Raw genomic sequence first — 18,990 nt, forward strand, 5'->3', positions numbered from 1 at the left:
AATCCGAAGGATGTTCGGAGAACTGAAACCATAGCCAAGAACAATTCAATCTGAACAACATGTGTACACAAAGAAAACAACAGCCCGAAGGGCACAGGGGCGGGAGCTGGGTCTCCCAATTGGAGCTAGAAGAAAAGGAATTTACGGTAAGTAAACAAAATTCCCTTCTTCTTTGTCGCTCCATTGGGAGACCCAGACAATTGGGACGTCCAAAAGCAGTCCCTGGGTGGGTAAAAGAATACCTCGATAAAAGAGCCGTAAAACGGCTCCTTCCTACAGGTGGACCACCGCCGCCTGAAGGACCCGCCTACCTCAGCTGGTATCTGCCGAAGCATAGGTATGCACTAGATAGTGCTTCGTGAAAGTGTGCAGACTCGACCAGGTAGTCGCCTGACACACCTGCTGAGCCGTAGCCTGGTGCAGCAATGCCCAGGACGCACCTATGGCTCTGGCGGAATGGGCCTCCAGCCTGAAGGGACCGGAAGCCCAGCAGAACGGTAGGCTTCAAGAATTGGTTCCTTGATCCACTGAGCCAAGTTGACTTGAAAGCCTGCGACCCTTTACGCTTGCCAGCGACAAGGACAAAGAACGCATCCGAGCGGCGCAGGGGCGCCGTATGAGAAATATAGAGTCTGAGTGCTCTCACCAGACCTAACAAGAGCAAATCCTTTTCACATCGGTGAACTGGATGAGGACAAAACAGAAGGTAAGAAGATATCCTGATTGAGATGAAAAGAGGATACCACCTTCGGGACACATTCCGGAACCGGACGCAGAACCACCTTGTCCTGGTGAAACACCAGGAATGGTGGCTTTGCATGACAGTGCTGCTATGTCAGACACTCTGCGGAGTGACGTGACTGCCACTAGGAAGACCACCTTCTGCGAAAGCGTGAAAGAGAAATATCCCTCATCGGCTCGAAGGGTGGTTCCTGAAGAGCCGGTATCACCCTGTTCCGATCCAGGGTTCTAGCCGACGCTTGGAAGGAGGGACTATGTGTCAAACCCCCTGCAGGAACGTGCCCTACCGTGAGATGCCACAGATCCGGGTACCACGACCTCCTCGGCCAGTCTGGAGCGACGAGGATGGCGCGGCGGCAGTCGGATCTGAACTTGCGTAACACTCTGGGCAGCATCGCCAGAGGACGAAATACGTAAGGCAGTGGAAACTGCGACCAATCTGGCCTTGAGAACGTGCCATGAATGCCGGGACCTTGTTGTTGTGCCTGGACGCCAATAGGTCGACGTTCGGTTTCACCCAGCGGCAACAATCTCTTGAAACACGTCCGGGTGAAGAGACCATTCCCCTGCGTCCATGCCCTGGCGACTGAGGAAGTCTGCTTCCCAGTTTTCTACGCCCGGGATGTGAACTGCGGAGATGGTGGAGGCTGTGGCTTCCACCGACAGCAGAATCCGCCGGACTTCCTGGAAGGCTTGCCGACTGCTTGTGCCACCTTGGTGGTTGATGTATGCCACCGCCGTGGCGATGTCCAACTGAAATCGGATCTGCCTGCATTCCAGCCATCGCTGGGACGCTTTTAGGGCTAGATACACTGCCCTCACCTCCGGAACATTGATCTGGGGGGAGGACTCTGTTGAGTCCATGTACCCTGAGCCCTGTGGCGGGGGAAGACTCCCTGACAGACTCGCGTCAGCCGTGACCACAGCCCAGGATGGGGGTAGGAAGGATTTTTCCTTCGATAAGAAGTGAGAAGAAGCCACCACTGAAGGGATGCCTTGGCTGCCCGAGAAGGAGCAACGTTCCTGTGGAGGGACGTCGATTTGCTGTTCTATTTGTGGAGAAAGTTCCATTGAAGTGGGCGTAGATGAATCTGCGCAAACTGAGCTGCATCCATTGCTGCCACCAACTTCTCTAGGAAGTGTATGAGGCGCCTCAAAGGGTGTGACTGGGCTCCAAGGAGCGATTGCACCCCTGTCTGTAGTGAACGCTGTATGTCCAGCGGAAGCTTTACTATCGCTGAGAGAGTATGAAACTCCATGCTGAGATATGTCAGTGATTGGGCCGGTGTCCATCTTGACTTTGGGAAATTGATGATCCACCCGAATCTCTGGAGAGTCTCTAGAGCAATGTTCGGGCTATGTTGGCATGCCACCCGAGAGGGAGTCTTGACCAGCAGATAGTCTAAGTAAAGGATCACCGAGTGTCCCTGAGAGTGTAGGACCGCTACTACCGTTGTCATGACCTTGGTGAAGGCCCGTGGGGCTGTCGCCAGGCCGAGAGTTAGTGCCACGAACTGAAGGTGTTCGTCCCCTATGGCGAAGCGCAGTAAGCGCTGAAATTCTGGTACAATCGGCACTTGGAGATAAGCATCCCTGATATCGATTGATGCTAGGAAGCCTCCTTGGGCCATCAAAGGCGATGGCAAAGCGGAGAGATTCCATCCGGAACCGTCAGGTTCTCTGTCCGTTGAGCAGTGTGAAGTCCAGAACGGGGTGGAGTGATCCGTCCTATCTGGTGTTCACCGCTTGGAAATGCATCTGCTCGCTCGGGGGACGGAGATGCTCTGAAGCAACGAGTCGGAGGACGAGAACAGAGCTCTATCCTGTGACCGTCAGACAGAATGTCCCTTACATCGGTCTAGGACACGTGGGGACCACTCCCCTGACCTGGACCGCCATACAGGAAAGGTTCTCTGTGCACGGCGGAGGATGAAAATACCACCGCCTGAGACGTCAAAGACGCTAAATGCGGAGCAGACCGCATTAATCTGAGACAGAGCAGCTGAGATAGCCTGGAGTGCCCGCCCCTGCAAAGGCTGGGGCAACGGACGCGCCTATGGGTTCATAGATGGATCTCATTAGGAGTTCTATCTGTCTGTCCGTGGGATTCTTGAGCGTGGACCCGTCAGCCACTGCTACTGCTGATCTAGCCGCCAGTCAAGAGACTGGAGGGCACCTTGTGACACTGAGCCCGAACGTTAACAACGTCAGAGGAGAATGTGTTATTAGACGTTTAGTAAAACGCTTGTCCGGGAAGGTGTGCTTCTGTACAGTATCTGTGAAGCCGTTAGAGCCACGTCCGGACAGAGTCCTGGGTTGCGACCTCCGCCCCCTCCTCTAGAGGGTCCTCAAGCTGAGACCCTTGAAGTCGGGGAAGATTCCAAGCAAGGCTGCTTAGCCGGACTGGGACTGCGGCTCGTGCTGGAGTACCCCACGTCATAACTAGAGGCCACCCCAGGAACCCGCTTCGTCGCAGACCGATAGAGGCCTGGGGCGATCTCGCAGTGCCCGGGGCCTTTTTAAGGGACCTGTCTGGACTGCAAACTCCTAGTGTCTTAGCCGACCACTTGTCCATAGCCTGAGACATGGATAGGGAAAATGACCCAGAGAGTTTCTCAGCAAGCTGTAACTCTGTCCCTGCCGCTTGGACCGGGAACGCCGGCGAAGTTTTCATCATGGAAACTCTGTCGCTGTTATCTGTGCAGTGCCTGTAATATAGGCGCACAAGAGGTTAAAATAAGCCAGTGTTTTGGCACCCTTACTCTTTAAGAGCAGACAACAGCCTGTCGTCCGCAGAGTAATCAGTGAGGGTATACAGCCAAAAACAATAATGCTGCCGAACAGTGAAATCATATAGATAGACACATATATGTATATATATATATATATATATACACTGCGGCACCCAGGGGGGGACAACCCCCTAGGAAGACCACCTTTGAAAACTGGTGCCCCCCAGTGCTCAGTGAGGGGGAAGGAGGATAGCAACGTATGCTCCAGCACTCCCTACGTTATGATGCAGGTGTCTGCAGGAATCCGGTGGTCTATAGGGATCAGTGAGGGGGGGCGGAGGACAGCGAGGTGTGCTCCAGCCCTCACTGTCGGCAACCTACCGACCCTCCCGCCCCTCTCCCTGACTGGCAGGCTCAGGGGCGGGAGTGTTAACCCACTAGGCCGCAAAAGCCGGGGACTCAAGTAAAACCGCGGCCGGCAAACATGCATGGTCGGCGCGGTAGTCCCGGACAAAGAATGCCCACCGCAATCGCAGCTGCGTCTGAGGCCAAGGTGCTTCAGGCACCGTGCCAACGGGGACACAGAGTACCTGTAGCTGCAGGGTGTCCCTGACGATACTCCGTCTCCGGCAGGGGCTGCGGATGTGGCTTGTAGCCCTCAGATTCTCTAACCCGGATCTCCCTCAGCTGCAGCCAGAAGGTGCTGAAAACAACATGGCTGACGGCGTTCTCTGAGGAGGAGGGAGGCGTGGGCGTGTTCACACAAAAGTGCGGGAATCTGGTGCCTCAGCGTGGGTAGTGAGGGGGGCGGAGGACAGCTCAATGTACTACAGCCCTCACTGTCGGCGTCATACCGACCGTCCCGCCCTTTTCCCTGACTGGCAGGTCTGGGGGCGGGAGAATCCCATACTAGGCCGCAAAAGCCGGGGATTAAAGTTGAAATCGCGGCCGACCGGCAGTGCACGGTCGGCGCGGTAGTCCCGGACCCACACGCACGCCGCAGTCGCTGCAGCGTCTGTGCCCAAGGTGCTTTATGCGCCGTCCCAACGGGGACACAGAGCACCTGGAATATGCGGTACTAGGCAGAAGCCGGAGACTAGAGTGTAAGCGCAGCCGGCCACAAGCGCGGTCCCGGCGCACTAACACGCCCAGCAGTGCTGCAGCGTGTACGACACAAGCGCGCCATGCGCCGTCCCCAAGGGGATACAGAGTACCTCGCAGTAGCAGGGCCATGTCCCTGACGATACTCAGCTCCTGTCCAGCAGATTCCCAGGGGCTGCGGAGGGAGCACGGTCCCAGTGTCTAGAGACAGATTATGGATCCCACTTCACCCAGAGCCCTGCAGGGATGGGGAAGGAAAAACAGCATGTGGGCTCCAGCCTCCGTACCCGCAATGGGTACCTCAACCTTAACAACACCGCCGACCAGAGTGGGGTGAGAAGGGAGCATGCTGGGGGCCCTATATGGGCCCACTTTTCTTCCATCCGAAATAGTCAGCAGCTGCTGCTGACTAAGTTGTGGAGCTATGCTTGCATGTGTGCCTCCTTCGCACAAAGCTTAAAAACTGAGGAGCCCGTGATGCACGGGAGGGTGTATAGCAGAGGGGAGGGGCTTTACACTTTTAAGTGTAATACTTTGTGTGTCCTCCGGAGGCAGTAGCTATACACCCAATTGTCTGGGTCTCCCAATGGAGCGACAAAGAAATTCTCTTTTTACCCAGCTCCACGTTTGCTCCTACAATTATTTTCAATGGGTTTTATTTTTTGCTTATTTATATCCAATACAATGGCTGTGTAATGTGTATCAGCAATGAATGATGATCATTGTATACTTGTATCATAGGGATGAAGCTCCTAAACCCACCCTGGCATTAGAGTATACCTTTGGTCGGAAGGCGAAGGGGCACAATACTGTAAGTATTTCAGACACCCCAATTTTGGTCTGGCAGATGTATTCCACCAAATAAGACCCCAGTTCATATGTTCTGTTAGGGTCCACGGATGTCATTGAGCCTCCAGCTATTAACGCGACCCTCCACCCGGGGTCTGAAAGGTGACTATTCATTTCTCATGTATAGTTACTCTACTTCCTTTGCCCCCTCTTCTCAGATCAGCGTTCTTTTCCTTCTTCCTATATGGTTGCCAAAGCCTCAAAGGAGGCATGGTTTAGACATATTCCTGCACCACGCATGCCTTTGCGGCGCCCATCTTTGAAACAAGAGGAAAAAAAACACTGATCTGAGCAGAGAAGGCCGGGAGGCCAATGGAGGACGCTGGGTACGGCAACTATATATGAGAACTGTATAGTCACTCACTTTTCAGTCCTATGGTAGAGGGTCACTTTAATATCCATCTTAAAGGGAACCTGTCACCAGTTTTTTGCCCTGTAAGCTGCGGCCACCACCAGTGATCTCTTATATACAACATTCTAACATGCTGTATATAAGAGCCCAGGCCTCTGTGTAGAACATAAAAATGACTTTATAATACTCAGCTAAACGGTCGCTGCGGTGGAGTTGGGTCAGACGGGTGTCTTCATTCTCCAGTGTCGGCGCCTCCTCTTTTGGCCATCTTTATCGTCCATCTTCTGAAGCCGCGGTGCATGACACGTCCTACGTCATCCACACTCGCCGGCATTCAGGTCCTAGTCAGGGCAGATCAAAGTATTGTAGTGCGCATGCGCGGGACCGGTGAGTGTGTATGACATAGGACACGTCATGCACACAGGCTTCAGAAGGAGGATGAAGATGGCCGAAAGAAGAGGCGCCGGCACCGGAGGATGAAGACACCCATATGACCCAACTCCACCGCAGCGACCGCTTTAGGTAAGTATTATAAAGTGATTTTTACATTGTACACAGCGGCCTGGGCTCTTATATACAGCATGTTAGAATACTGTATATAAGGGCTCACTGGTGGTGGTCGCAGCTTATAGGCCGAAAAACTGGTGACAGGTTCCCTTTAAAGGGGTTTTCTACTTTTTTCCAAAAACTGGTTAAAGGGAAGGTATCACTATAAAGAAAACAATTTTAATTACAGTTGCAAACCCCCCGGCACTCCATCACCAACACTCAAGGGGTCTACATCAGGACCAAAAGTGATGACATTCTGTCTGTCCATCAGTCACCTGACCCTGCAGCCAGTCACATCCTCAGCGCTCAGCTGACTGTAGGACGGGATGTTATCAATTCTTATTCCACAATAATCCGTCAGGAGCTGGACCCGTCATGACTGGCACTGGGGTCCACTCCGTATAATGGGCTGCTTGTTGTACTTTGTGTTTCGGCAGCTGCCATTTCTTATAGTGAATATCCCTTACATTCTATGAGCTTTTCTAATATAGGCAAAAGGGACGGTGTCACCGAGTTTACACAAGACCATATAAAAATTATCTGATGTTGCGCCATGTGTGAAGCTGCAGGGGCAATTGGAGCGTCAAACATTGATAACTGTTTTTTTCCGGAGAAGAAAAGACTAAGATTTATGTTGTGTACTTATCAGTATAGGACGCTGCGTTCTAAAGATAAATGTAATTCACCCGACCTTGTACTGTCCTCACCGTGGTGTAATAGCAAAGTGTCTTTATCAGACGGAATTCTTCAATCTTTACCACTTACTAGTCAGACCGTTTTGCCATATTTTTTTTTCCCTTAAAGGGAACTTGTCATCACGTTTTCCCCCTTCAAGCTGCAGCCATCACCACTGAGCTCTTATATACGGCATTCTTGAATACTGTATATAAGAGCCCAGGCCGCTCTGTATAACGTAAAAAACACTTTTATTTTACTCACCCAGGGGGCGGTCCGGTCCGTTGGGTGTCGCTGCTCTCTAGTCCGGTGTCCAATCTCTGTGGCGATCTCCGTCCTCTTGCCCTGTGTGGATGACGCACCCTGTGTCATTGACAGGGAGGCCTTTGTTGCTCTCCTGCGCCTGCGCACTTTGCTCTGTCCTGCCGAGGGCAGATCAAGGTATTGTAGTGCGCATGTGCAGGCGATCTTTGATCTTTTCTCGCACCTGCACATTACAGTACTTTGCCCCGCTATCAGCCGGGCAGATCAAAGTGCACCTGTGCAGTTGAGCAATGGAGGCCTCTATGTGAATGACGCCGGATGTGTCATCCACTTGGGGCTGGGCAGGAGGATGGCGATTGTTTGTGAAGATGGAAGAGGTGCCAGACAAAGAGCAGTGACACCCATCGGACCGGACCATCCCTTAGGTGAGTATGATATATATACAGTATTCTGGAATGCTGTATATAAGAGGTCACTGGTGGTGGCTGCAGGTTATAAAGGAAAAACCTTGTGACAGGTTCCCTTTAAACATGAGCCCGCTCCAAAACATCCACAGGCTATGTAAATCCTAAATCAGGAAGGGGTGAATGGTGACAGACTGCAGATCTACTCTACACCCATCATGTGTGATCAGATGAAACTCTGATTCTTCTATATGTGCTATGTATTGTGCTGTGCCTCGGGCTAGGAGCAGCCTCTACACGTGGTCATGACTACTTTGATCTCCTTGCTCTTTTGGAGACCAACCTCAATGTCCTCTATTAATCTGTAAAGGCTTTAGTGCCTCCCCAAGATAAAGTCCCTGATGTCCCTTCCTCTGTTCCCTGGCTTTCTGTACTGGGTGTGATCGTACTATAGTATTTGTTTTACTTACTAAAGTACTTTCTTTTTTGTTAGCCAAAGGACATTGCGCACTTTTGGGAACTTGGTGGAGGGACGTCACTCCTGGATTTAATTCAGATTCCAATAACTGTAGAGAATATCAGGTAGGTGGGCTACATTCTGCGTCATTTATTTTCCTGCTACAGTGCGGGACCCTCTATTTTTAATGTGATCAGTTTTTCTGCCTCCAAACCGCCCCCCAAAAAGTAATTCCCCCGGCAGGTAGAAATTTCTATTAGTTCACTAAGTATGTAATCTTTTCCTACCATAGGACGTACAAATACATCAGATGTTGGGTACCTGTGTAAGGAACGGTCTCAGGAGCTGAGCTCGCTCCATATATGGCAGATACCGGCTGTGTTATACAGCCGGCATCTGCCTCTAATAGCAGCGACCATAGCTAGCTGCTCTGATCTATGTTGTTGACCCCATAAATGCTGCTCTCAATCTCTGATAGTGCCACTTAAAAGGAATCTGTCCGCAGGTTTTTGCTCCCCCATCTGAGAGCAACAAAATGTAGAGATAGAGACCCTGATTCCAGCGATGTGTCACTTACTGTCATTCTGATAAAATCAATGTTTTCTCTGCTGCAGATCTAGCAGTTATACAGAGCTCATGAATATGCTGGACTACCTGCAGCATGCCAAGTAGTCCTGTAATGATAATCTACTGCTGATTAAACAGCAATTTTATCAAGACTACACTAAGAAGCCCAGTAACTGACACATCACTGGCATCAGGGTCTCTGTCTCTACGCTCTGCTGCTCTGAGATTAGGTGGCAAAAACCTGGTGACAGATTCCCTTTAAGCCTGAGGGCACACTATTTCCGGGGGCTCATTGGCCGTTCCTAACCCTGAAATTCTAATTTTCTTTGTCGCTCCATTGGGAGACCCAGACAATTGGGTGTATAGGCTATGCTTCCGGAGGCCGCACAAAGTATTACACTAAAAGTGTAAAGCCCCTCCCCTTCTGCCTATACACCCCCCGTGCTCCCACGGGCTCCTCAGTTTTTTTGCTTTGTGCGAAGGAGGCAGACATCCACGCATAGCTCCACAGCTTAGTCAGCAGCAGCTGCTGACTATGTCGGATGGAAGAAAAGAGGGCCCATAACAGGGCCCCCAGCATGCTCCCTTCTCACCCCACTCTTGTCGGCGGTGTTGTTAAGGTTGAGGTATCCATTGCGGGTACGGAGGCTGGAGCCCACATGCTGTTTTCCTTCCCCATCCCCCTTAGGGCTCTGGGTGAAGTGGGATCCTATCAGTCTCCAGGCACTGAGACTGTGCTCCATCCACAGGCCCTGGGGATTCTGCTGGATAAGGAGCCGAGTATCGTCAGGGACATGGCCCTGCTACTTTGAGGTACTCTGTGTCCCCGTGGGGACCGCGCACAGAAACACTCCAGCATTGCTGGGTGTGTTAGTGCGCCGGGGACCGCGGCGCTGACCGCACTTGTGCCATCACACGCTGCAGCGTGGCTGGGTGTGTAGTGTATTGGGGACTACCGCGCTGACCGCCGCTGCCATTGTTATACATGCGGCGCGGCTGGGACTGTTAGTGCGCCGGGGACATCCGCGCCGACCGCGCTTATACGGCGGCCGCGCTTATAACTATAGTCCCCGGCTTCTGCGGCCTAGTCTCATTCTCTTCCCGCCCCCAGACCTGCCAGTCAGGGGAAGGGCGGGACGCTGCACAGGACGGCAGCACTGAGGGCTGGAGCATGCTTTGCATACTCCTCCCCCCTCACTGTGCACAGTGGGGCACCAGTTCCCGCACTTTCTGGGTCACGCCCACGGCCCCCTCCTCTCCTCAGGACGCCGGCAGCCATTCCTGTCGGCTCTTCTGACGCTGGAGAGGGGAGACAAGCTCTGGGGGACCCAGGCAGGGATTCTGGTGGCCACACAACCGCTTTGAGCGGCCGGTAAGCAGCACCTCAGGTGCTGGCCCCACTTGTGCAGCAGTGTACTTATAGATGATATGATTATATGCTATACTTTACACTGTGTACTGCAAGGTTGCTCTTTGGCTATATACCCTCCTAGGTTGCTAAGGGGAGAAAACAGCATGGCGCCCACAAGAAGCAGGGGTGCCAAAACACAGGCTTACTATGCTGCCTGCGCCGCATGTACGGCTTCACTACCGGCAGGTTCCACTGACCCTCATTGTGTGCAATGCTCGGCTCCTGTGGCACTTGCTCAGCCGGAGCCTCTGCTAAGGGTGGCCCACTGTCCAGGTGACAGGGACGGAGTTTACAGTTTTTACTGAAAGGCTTTCTGAGACTATGGCTAAGATACTAGAAGCTTTGCAGTCCAGACCGGTATCTCAGACCATGGGCACTGTAGAATCATTGCCCCCTGGTTCCCCTCAGTTGGTACAACCATGTCCTCCCGGGGTGTCTCATAGATCCCAGGGTGAGGTCTCTGACACGGACCGCAGTCCCAGACCGCCTAAGCGAGCTCGCTGGGAAAATCCCTCGACATCATCACATTGTTCAGGGTCTCAGCGGGAGGACTCTCTGTATGGTGAAGCGGAGGTAGCTGATCAGGATTCTGATCCTGAGGCTGCTCTCAACCTTGATACTCCTGATGGGGACGCTATAGTGAATGATCTTATCGCGTCCATAAATCAAATGTTGGATATTTCTCCCTCAGCTCCTCCAGTAGAGGAGTCAGCTTCTCAGCAGGAGAAATTCCGTTTCAGGTTCCCCAAGCGTACAACGAGTATGTTTCTGGACCACTCTGACTTCAGAGACGCAGTCCAGAAACACCGAGCTTGTCCAGATAAGCGTTTTTCTAAGCGCCTTAAAGATACACGTTATCCCTTCCCCCCTGACGTGGTCAAGAGCTGGACTCAGTGTCCCAAAGTGGATCCTCCAATCTCCAGACTGGCGGCTAGATCCATAGTTGCAGTTGAAGATGGGGCTTCACTCAAGGATGCCACTGATAGACAGATGGAGCTCTGGTTGAAATCCATCTATGAAGCTATCGGCGCGTCTTTTGCTCCAGCATTCGCAGCCGTATGGGCACTCCAAGCTATCTCAGCGGGTCAAGCGCAAATTGACGCACTCACACGTACGTCTGCACCGCAAGTAGCTTCCATAACAGCTCAAACGTCGGCATTTGCGTCCTACGCTATTAATGCTGTCCTGGACTCTGCGAGCCGTACAGCGGTTGCAGCCGACAATTCGGTGGCAATACGCAGGGCATTGTGGCTACGGGAATGGAAAGCAGATTCAGCTTCCAAAAAGTGCTTAACCGGTTTGCCGTTTTCTGGCGACCGTTTGTTTGGTGAGAGATTGGATGAAATCATCAAGCAATCCAAGGGAAAGGAAACATCCTTACCCCAGGCCAAACCAAACTTACCCCAGCACAGGAAGGGACAGTCGAGGTTTCGGTCCTTTCGGGGTGCGGGCAAGTCCCAATTCTCCTCGTCCAAAAGGCCTCAGAAGGATCAGAGGAACTCCGATTCATGGCGGTCTAAGTCACGCCCTAAAAAGTCCGCCGGAGGTGCCGCTACCAAGGCGGCTTCCTCATGACTTACGGCCACTTCACACCGCATCCTCGGTCGGTGGCAGGCTCTCCCGCTTTTGCGACACCTGGCTGCCACAGGTAAAAGACCGTTGGGTGAGAGACATTCTGTCTCACGGTTACAGGATAGAGTTCAGCTCTCATCCTCCGACTCGTTTCTTCAGGACATCTCCGCCTCCCGAGCGAGCCGATGCTCTTCGGCAGGCGCTGGGCACTCTGAAGGCAGAAGGAGTGGTGGTCCCTGTTCCTCCTCAGCAACAGGGTCACGGTTTTTACTCCAACCTGTTTGTGGTTCCAAAGAAGGACGGGTCTTTCCGTCCTGTCCTGGACCTAAAACTGCTCAACAAGCACGTAAAGACCAGGCGGTTCCGGATGGAATCCCTCCGCTCCGTCATCGCCTCAATGTCTCAAGGAGATTTCCTTGCATCGATCGATATCAAAGATGCTTATCTCCACGTTCCGATTGCGCCAGAGCATCAGCGTTTTCTGCGCTTCGCCATAGGAGACGAACACCTTCAGTTCGTGGCACTGCCGTTCGGCCTGGCGACAGCCCCACGGGTTTTCACCAAGGTCATGGCTACAGTAGTCGCGGTCCTCCACTCTCATGGTCACTCGGTGATCCCGTACTTAGACGATCTGCTGGTCAAGGCTCCCTCTCAAGAGGCATGCCAGCACAGCCTCACCGCTACTCTGGAGACTCTCCAGAGTTTCGGGTGGATCATCAATTTTCCAAAGTCAAATCTGACACCAGCCCAATCGCTGACGTATCTTGGCATGGAGTTTCATACCCTCTCAGCGATAGTGAAGCTTCCGCTGAACAAGCAGCGTTCACTACAGACAGGGGTGCAATCTCTCCTTCAAGGTCAGTCACACCCCTTGAGGCGCCTCATACACTTCCTGGGGAAGATGGTAGCAGCAATGGAGGCAGTTCCTTTCGCGCAGTTTCACCTGCGTCCTCTTCAATGGGACATCCTACGCAAATGGGACAGGAAGCCGATGTCCCTCGACAGGAACGTCTCCCTCTCTCAGGCAACCAAAGCTTCCCTTCGGTGGTGGCTCCTTCCCACTTCATTATCGAAGGGGAAATCCTTCCTACCCCCATCCTGGGCGGTGGTCACGACGGACGCGAGTCTGTCAGGGTGGGGAGCAGTCTTTCTCCACCACAGGGCTCAGGGTACGTGGACCCAGCAAGAGTCCTCACTTCAGATCAATGTTCTGGAGATCAGGGCAGTGTATCTTGCCCTGAAAGCGTTCCAGCAGTGGCTGGAAGGCAAGCAGCTCCGAAGTCAGTCAGACAACTCCACAGCGGTGGCTTACATCAACCACCAAGGAGGAACACGCAGTCGGCAAGCCTTCCAGGAAGTCCGGCGGATTTTGATGTGGGTGGAAGCCACGGCCTCCACCATATCCGCAGTTCACATCCCAGGCGTGGAAAACTGGGAAGCAGATTTTCTCAGTCGCCAGGGCATGGACGCAGGGGAATGGTCTCTTCACCCGGACGTGTTTCAGGAGATCTGTTGCCGCTGGGGGATGCCGGACGTCGACCTAATGGCGTCCCGGCACAACAACAAGGTCACGGCATTCATGGCACGTTCTCACGATCACAGAGCTCTGGCGGCAGACGCCTTAGTTCAAGATTGGTCGCAGTTTCAACTCCCTTATGTGTTTCCTCCGCTGGCACTGTTGCCCAGAGTGTTACGCAAGATCAGGGCCGACTGCCGCCGCGCCATCCTCGTCGCCCCAGACTGGCCGAGGAGGTCGTGGTACCCGGATCTGTGGCATCTCACGGTCGGCCAACCGTGGCCACTACCAGACCGACCAGACTTGCTGTCTCAAGGGCCGTTTTTCCATCTGAATTCTGCGGCCCTCAACCTGACTGTGTGGCCATTGAATCCTGGATCTTAGCGTCTTCAGGATTATCCCAGGAAGTCATTGCCACTATGAGACAGGCTAGGAAACCAACGTCCGCCAGGATCTACCACAGGACGTGGAAAATATTCCTGTCATGGTGCTCTGCTAGGGGTTTTTCTCCCTGGCCATTTGCCTTGCCCACTTTCCTGTCCTTTCTTTGTCGCTCCTAATTGGGAGACCCAGACAATTGGGTGTATAGCTACTGCCTCCGGAGGCCACACAAAGTACTACACTTAAAAGTGTAAGGCCCCTCCCCTTCTGGCTATACACCCCCCCGTGGGATCACGGGCTCCTCAGTTTTATGCTTTGTGCGAAAGAGGCCAGACATCCACGCATAGCTCCACTGTTTAGTCAGCAGCAGCTGCTGACTATGTCGGATGGAAGAAAAGAGGGCCCATACGAGGGCCCCCACATGCTCCCTTCTCACCCCACCTTCTGTCGGCGGTGTTTGTTAAGGTTGAGGTACCCATTGCGGGTACGGAGGCTGGAGCCCACATGCTGATTCCTTCCCCATCCCCATTAGGGCTCTGGGTGAAGTGGGACTTTACCGGTCTCCGGGCACTGAGGCCGTGCTCCATCCACAGCCCCTGGAGGATCTGCTGGATACGGAGCGGAGTTTCCTCAGGGAAGGACCCTGCTCCATCAAGGTACTCCGTGTCCCCGTGCTTATCGCACGCACACTGCAGCATGGCTGGGTGTGTTAGTGCGCCGGGGTAAACAGCGCTGCTGCGCTTGTGCCGTTACTCACTACAGCTCTGCTGAGTGAGGTGACTTAGTACGATCGGCCGTTCCGGCCGCGGGGGTCAGTTTTTACTGCGTCGCGGCTGGGATTTGTGGTGCACCGGGGACTTCCGCGCTGGCCGTGCATATATGACGGCCGCGCTAGATTACTACAGTCCCCGGCTTTTGCGGCCTAGTTCGTATCGTTCCCGCCCCCAGACCTGCCAGTCAGGAGGAGGGCGGGACGCTGTACAGACCAGCAGCGCTAAGAGCTGGAGTCTGTTTTACATACTCCAGCCCTCACACTAGGCACAGTGGGACACAGTTTCCCGCTTTTTTGTTTGTGACGCCCACGGTCCGCCCCTCTTCACAGGACGCCGGCAGCCATTCCTGCCTGCATGCTGAGCTGCAGAGGGGAGACGGGGAGACTCAGACAAGGGATTCTACGACCTCACACTCGCTTTTCAGCGGGCGGTAAGCAGCCCTCAAGGGCTCTCCCCCACTTGTGCCATAGTGTACTTTGTATTTGTGCTGGCAATACTTTGCACTGTACAGTCGCTGGTGATTTTCTGCTATATACCCTCCTTAGATTTCTCAAGGAGACAACAGCATGTCGTCCGCAAAAAGCAAAAGTGCCAAGGCACGGACTTTTTATGCTGCTTGTACCGCATGTGGGGCTACTCTACCGGCAGGTTCCACTGACCCCCATTGTGTGCAGTGCTCGGCCCCTGTGGCAATTGCTCAGCCGGGGCCGCTGCTAGAGGTGACCCAGGGAGAACCACTTGTGAATGCTGTCCAGGTGACAGGGACGGAGTTTGCAGCTTTTGCTGACAGATTGTCTATGACTATGTCTAAAATTCTTGAAACATTGCAGTCTAGACCAGTAACTCAGACCATGGGCACTGTTGATTCATTGCCACCTTGTCCCCCTCAGCTGGACCACTTCCTAGCTCCGGGGGTGTCACATGCACCCCAGGGTGACGGCTCTGACTCGGACGACAGTCCCAGACAACCTAAGCGGGCTCGCTATGAGCAACCCTCAACTTCATCACACTGGTCAGGGTCCCAGCGGGACGACTCTCTGTGTGATGAGGCGGATGTAACTGATCAGGAGTCTGATGCTGGGGCCGCTCTCAATCTAGATACCCCGGATGGTGACGCCATAGTGAATGATCTTATAGCGTCCATCAATAAGATGTTAGATATTTCTCCACCAGCTCCTCTTGCGGAGGAGGCAGCTTCACAGCAGGAGAAATTCCATTTCAGGTATCCCAAGCGTAAATTAAGCACTTTTCTGGACCACTCTGACTTTAGAGACGCAATCCAGAAACACCACGCTTATCCAGATAAGCGTTTTTCCAAACGGCTTAAAGATACACGCTATCCTTTTCCCCCTGACGTGGTCAAGGGCTGGACACAGTGTCCCAAGGTGGACCCTCCAATCTCCAGGCTTGCAGCCAGATCTCTAGTTGCAGTGGAAGATGGGGCGGCACTTAAAGATGCCACTGACAGACAGATGGAGCTCTGGTTAAAATCCATCTATGAAGCTATTGGAGCGTCGTTGGCGCCAGCATTCGCAGCCGTATGGGCACTCCAAGCTATTTCAGCTGGGCTTACACAGGTCGACACGGTCACACGTACATCTGCTCCGCAGGTGACACCCTTGACCTCTCAAATGTCTGCATTCGCGTCTTACGCGATTAATGCTGTCCTAGACTCTACGAGCCGTACGGCGGTGGCGTCAGCCAACTCTGTGGTTTTACGCAGAGCCCTGTGATTGAGAGAATGGAAGGCAGATTCTTCTTCCAAGAAGTGCTTAACCAGTTTGCCTTTTTCTCGTGACCGATTGTTTGGTGAGCGTTTGGATGAAATCATTAAACACTCCAAGGGTAAGGATTCATCCTTACCTCAGCCCAGACAAAACAAACCCCAACAGAGGAGGGGACAGTCTGGTTTTCGATCCTTTCGAGGCTCAGGCAGGTCCCAATTCTACTCGTCCAAAAGGACTCAAAAGGATCAGAGGGGCTCAGATTCTTGGCGGACTCAATCACGCCCAAAAAAGCCAGCCGGAAGAACCATTACCAAGACGGCTTCCTCATGACTCTCAGCCTCCTCTCTCCGCATCCTTGGTCGGTGGCAGGCTCTCCCGCTTTGGCGACATTTGGCTGTCACAGGTCAAAGACCGTTGGGTGAGAGACATTCTGTCTCACGGGTACAGGATAGAGTTCAGCTCTCGTCCTCCAACTCGCTTCTTCAGAACTTCCCCACCGCCCGACCGAGCCGATGCTCTGCTACAAGCGGTGTCCGCTCTAAAGGCGGAAGGAGTGGTGACTTCTGTTCCTCTTCAGGAACAAGGTCACGGTTTTTACTCCAATTTGTTTGTGGTGCCAAAGAAAGACGGGTCGTTCCGTCCCGTCCTGGATCTAAAGCTGCTCAACAAACACGTAAAAACCAGGAGGTTCCGGATGGAATCTCTCCGCTCCGTTATCGCCTCAATGTCTCAAGGAGATTTCCTAGCATCAATAGGCATCAAGGATGCTTATCTCCACGTGCCAATTGCGCCAGAGCATCAGCGTTTTCTACGCTTCGTTATAGGAAGCGAACACCTACAGTTCGTAGCTCTACCTTTCGGGCTGGCGACAGCCCCTCGGGTCTTCACCAAGGTCATGGCAGCAGTAGTAGCAGTCCTGCACTCGCAAGGTCACTCCGTGATCCCGTATTTGGACGATCTACTTATCAAGGCACCCTCTCAGGAGGCATGCCAACACAGCCTGAACGTGGCACTGAAGACTCTCCAGAGTTTCGGGTGGATTATCAACTTTTCAAAGTCAAATCTAACCCCGACCCAATCACTAACATATCTTGGCATGGAGTTTCATACTCTCTCAGCGATAGTGAAACTTCCACTGGACAAACAGTGCTCGCTACAGATAGGGGTGCAATCTCTCCTTCAGGGCCAGTCGCACCCCTTGAGGCGCCTCATGCACTTCCTAGGGAAGATGGTAGCAGCAATGGAAGCAGTTCCTTTTGCGCAGTTTCATCTGCGTCCACTACAATGGGACATTCTCCGCCAATGGGACGGGAAGTCGACGTCCCTCGACAGGGAGGTCTCCCTCTCTCAGGCAGCCAAGGAATCTCTCCGGTGGTGGCTTCTTCCCACCTCATTGTCAAAAGGAAAGTCGTTCCTACCCCCATCCTGGGCGGTGGTCACGACAGATGCGAGTCTATCAGGGTGGGGAGCAGTGTTTCTCCACCACAGGGCTCAAGGTACGTGGACTCGGAAAGAGTCCACCCTTCAGATCAATGTTCTGGAGATCAGAGCAGTCTATCTTGCCCTACAAGCCTTCCAACAGTGGCTGGAAGGCAAGCAGATCCGAATTCAGTCGGACAACTCCACAGCGGTGGCATACATCAACCACCAAGGGGGAACACGCAGTCGGCAAGCCTTCCAGGAAGTCCGGCGGATTCTGACGTGGGTGGAAGACACGGCATCCACCATATCCGCAGTTCACATCCCAGGCGTAGAAAACTGGGAAGCAGACTTTCTCAGTCGCCAGGGCATGGACGCAGGGGAATGGTCTCTTCACCCGGACGTGTTTCAGGAGATCTGTCGCCGCTGGGGGATGCCGGACGTCGACCTGATGGCGTCACGGCACAACAACAAGGTCCCGGTTTTCATGGCACGGTCTCACGATCACCGAGCTCTGGCGGCAGACGCCTTAGTTCAAGATTGGTCGCAGTTCCGGCTACCGTATGTGTTCCCACCTCTGGCATTGTTGCCCAGAGTGCTCCGCAAAATCAGGTCCGACTGCCGCCGCGCCATTCTCGTCGCTCCAGACTGGCCAAGGAGGTCGTGGTACCCGGATCTGTGGCACCTCACGGTAGGCCATCCGTGGGCACTACCAGACCGTCCAGACTTGCTGTCTCAAGGGCCGTTTTTCCATCTGAATTCTGCGGCCCTGAACCTGACTGTGTGGCCATTGAGTCCTGGATCCTAGCGGCCTCAGGTTTATCTCATGAAGTGGTTGCCACCATGAGACAGGCTAGGAAGCCATCCTCCGCCAAGATCTACCACAGGACGTGGAGGATATTCCTATCTTGGTGCTCTGCTCAGGGAGTTTCTCCCTGGCCTTTTGCATTGCCTACTTTTCTTTCCTTCCTGCAGTCTGGGTTGGAAAAAGGTTTGTCGCTTGGCTCCCTTAAGGGTCAAGTGTCCGCGCTATCCGTATTTTTTCAGAAACGCCTGGCGCGACTTCCTCAGGTACGCACGTTCCTGCAAGGGGTTTGTCATATCGTCCCCCCTTACAAGCGGCCATTGGAGCCCTGGGACCTGAACAAGGTTCTAATTGCTCTCCAAAAGCCGCCTTTCGAGCCTATGAAGGAGGTTTCCCTTTCTCGTCTTTCACAGAAAGTGGCCTTTCTAGTGGCGGTCACGTCTCTTCGGAGAGTGTCCGAGCTGGCGGCGTTATCATGCAGATCTCCATTCCTGGTGTTTCACCAGGACAAGGTAGTTCTGCGTCCAATTCCAGAATTTCTTCCCAAGGTGGTATCTTCCTTTCATCTCAATCAAGATATCACTTTACCGTCTTTGTGTCCGCATCCAGTTCACCAATTTGAAAAAGGTTTGCATTTATTGGATCTGGTGAGAGCACTCAGGATCTACATTTCCCGCACGGCGCCTCTGCGCCGC

At 53.3% G+C, this 18,990-nt stretch overlaps 1 protein-coding gene across 1 annotated transcript in view; it reads left to right on the plus strand.

The window, feature by feature from the left end:
* The window catches only part of DYNC2LI1 (dynein cytoplasmic 2 light intermediate chain 1), a 151,014-nt gene that overhangs the window by 20,469 nt on the left and 111,555 nt on the right, over window positions 1-18,990 (plus strand). Inside the window, exons 4-5 of the mRNA XM_075338013.1 lie at window positions 5,316-5,385; window positions 8,161-8,249. Of these exons, the coding sequence (XP_075194128.1) occupies window positions 5,316-5,385; window positions 8,161-8,249 (159 nt within the window). The remainder of the gene's footprint in view (window positions 1-5,315; window positions 5,386-8,160; window positions 8,250-18,990) is intronic.

The sequence above is a fragment of the Anomaloglossus baeobatrachus genome, chromosome 3 (assembly GCF_048569485.1).
Source record: "Anomaloglossus baeobatrachus isolate aAnoBae1 chromosome 3, aAnoBae1.hap1, whole genome shotgun sequence".
In the NCBI taxonomy this organism is placed as follows: Eukaryota; Metazoa; Chordata; class Amphibia; order Anura; family Aromobatidae; genus Anomaloglossus; species Anomaloglossus baeobatrachus.